This window comes from Arachis ipaensis, chromosome B07 (genome assembly GCF_000816755.2).
Source record: "Arachis ipaensis cultivar K30076 chromosome B07, Araip1.1, whole genome shotgun sequence".
In the NCBI taxonomy this organism is placed as follows: Eukaryota; Viridiplantae; Streptophyta; class Magnoliopsida; order Fabales; family Fabaceae; genus Arachis; species Arachis ipaensis.
In genome coordinates this window covers 87,002,002-87,003,362 of record NC_029791.2, presented here as the reverse complement: position 1 = coordinate 87,003,362, position 1,361 = coordinate 87,002,002, and the positions used below count along the sequence as shown (strand labels likewise).

At 42.8% G+C, this 1,361-nt stretch overlaps 1 protein-coding gene across 1 annotated transcript; it reads left to right on the top strand.

The window, feature by feature from the left end:
• LOC107607431 lies at positions 307-1,005 on the top strand. The gene has a single exon (XM_016309392.1). The coding sequence runs from the start codon at positions 307-309 to the stop codon at positions 1,003-1,005; it is 699 nt and encodes a 232-aa protein (XP_016164878.1).

Genomic DNA, 1,361 nt, shown 5'->3' with positions numbered 1-1,361 from the left:
AGAAGAACACACAAACTCATAGCAAAGTCCAGAAATGTGATTTTTATTTAAAAACCAATAAAAATATAATAAAAAGTGACTAAAACATATTAAAAACTACCTAAAAACTATGCCAAAAAGTGTATAAATTATCCGCTCATCACTGGGCGTTCAACGCTCAAAGAGGAGCAAGATGTGGCGTTGAACGCTACAATGGGAGAGCATGGGCATTCAATGGCCACTAAAGACATTCCTATTGAAGAACTGAAGGAAATCATAGCTCATGAGGAGACCATAGAGATCCCCTTGAATGCCATGTTGTAGATTATGGAGTCTGAAGAATACTCCTCCTCTGATGAGGAAGAGAAAACTAGAGAAGAGCAAGTTTCTCGGTACTTGGGAATTCTCATGAAGCTGAATGCAAAACTCTATGGAACAGAGGCATTGAAAGAAGAACCCCCAGTACTTACCCAAGAGTACAGTGCCCTGGCTCAGAGGAAGCTGCCTCTGAAGAGGCCAGACCTTGGAAGCTTCATGATTCCCTGTACCATAGGTACAATCACCTTTGAGAAGGCCTTGTGTGACCTTGGGTCAAGCATCAACCTCTTGCCTCTCTCTGTGATGAGAAGATTGGGAATTCTAGAGGTGCAAGCTACCAACATTTCATTGGAAATGGCAGACAGGTCACTGAAAAAGGCATATAGCATGGTGAAGGATGTCCTAGTGAAGGTTGAAAACCTTTACCTCCCAGCTAATTTTGGTATTCTTGACACTGGAGAGGACAGGGATGAGTCCATCATCCTTGGAAGGCCATTCCTTAACACTGAAAGAGCCATGATTGATGTAAAAAGAGGAGAACTAGTCCTGCAACTGAATGAGGATTGTCTTGTGTTCAAGGTTCATAAATCTCACTCTACATCAGTTGGAGAAGGCACAACTGACAAGCACTTGATGCTTCCACCACTTCTCTCATTACAGAGCCTAATAGAGCCCCCAGACACCAACTCTAAGTTTGGTGTAGGGTAACCATCATCAAGTTCTGAGAAGGACGGTAGTAAGAAGAAAGTGCCTAAAGGCTGGAGGGGAAGGAAGATCCCCACTGAGGACCTCTCACAAGGAATGAGAGTGGTCTTCATTGACAGTCTAGTCATTCCACACACTGTGAATAGGATCCTGTCTCTAGAACATGTGGAGCTCATCCATGAGAGCACAGGAAGGAAGTTCATTGTAAGGGGTGAAATTCTGAGCCCCTATCATTCTCCGTAAGAGAGTTGTCCGTCAAGATAGTGACGGTAAAGAAGCGCTTATTGGGAGGCAACCGAACCATGAGTAGAGTATTTTTGTTTTTCTTACTTTTAATTTGATTTCTTTTGAGTTTTATT

What these genes read in the sequence shown, in the direction of transcription:
- LOC107607431 (XM_016309392.1), top strand. Translation starts at nt 307, where the DNA reads ATGGAGTCTGAAGAATACTCCTCCTCTGATGAGGAAGAGAAAACTAGA.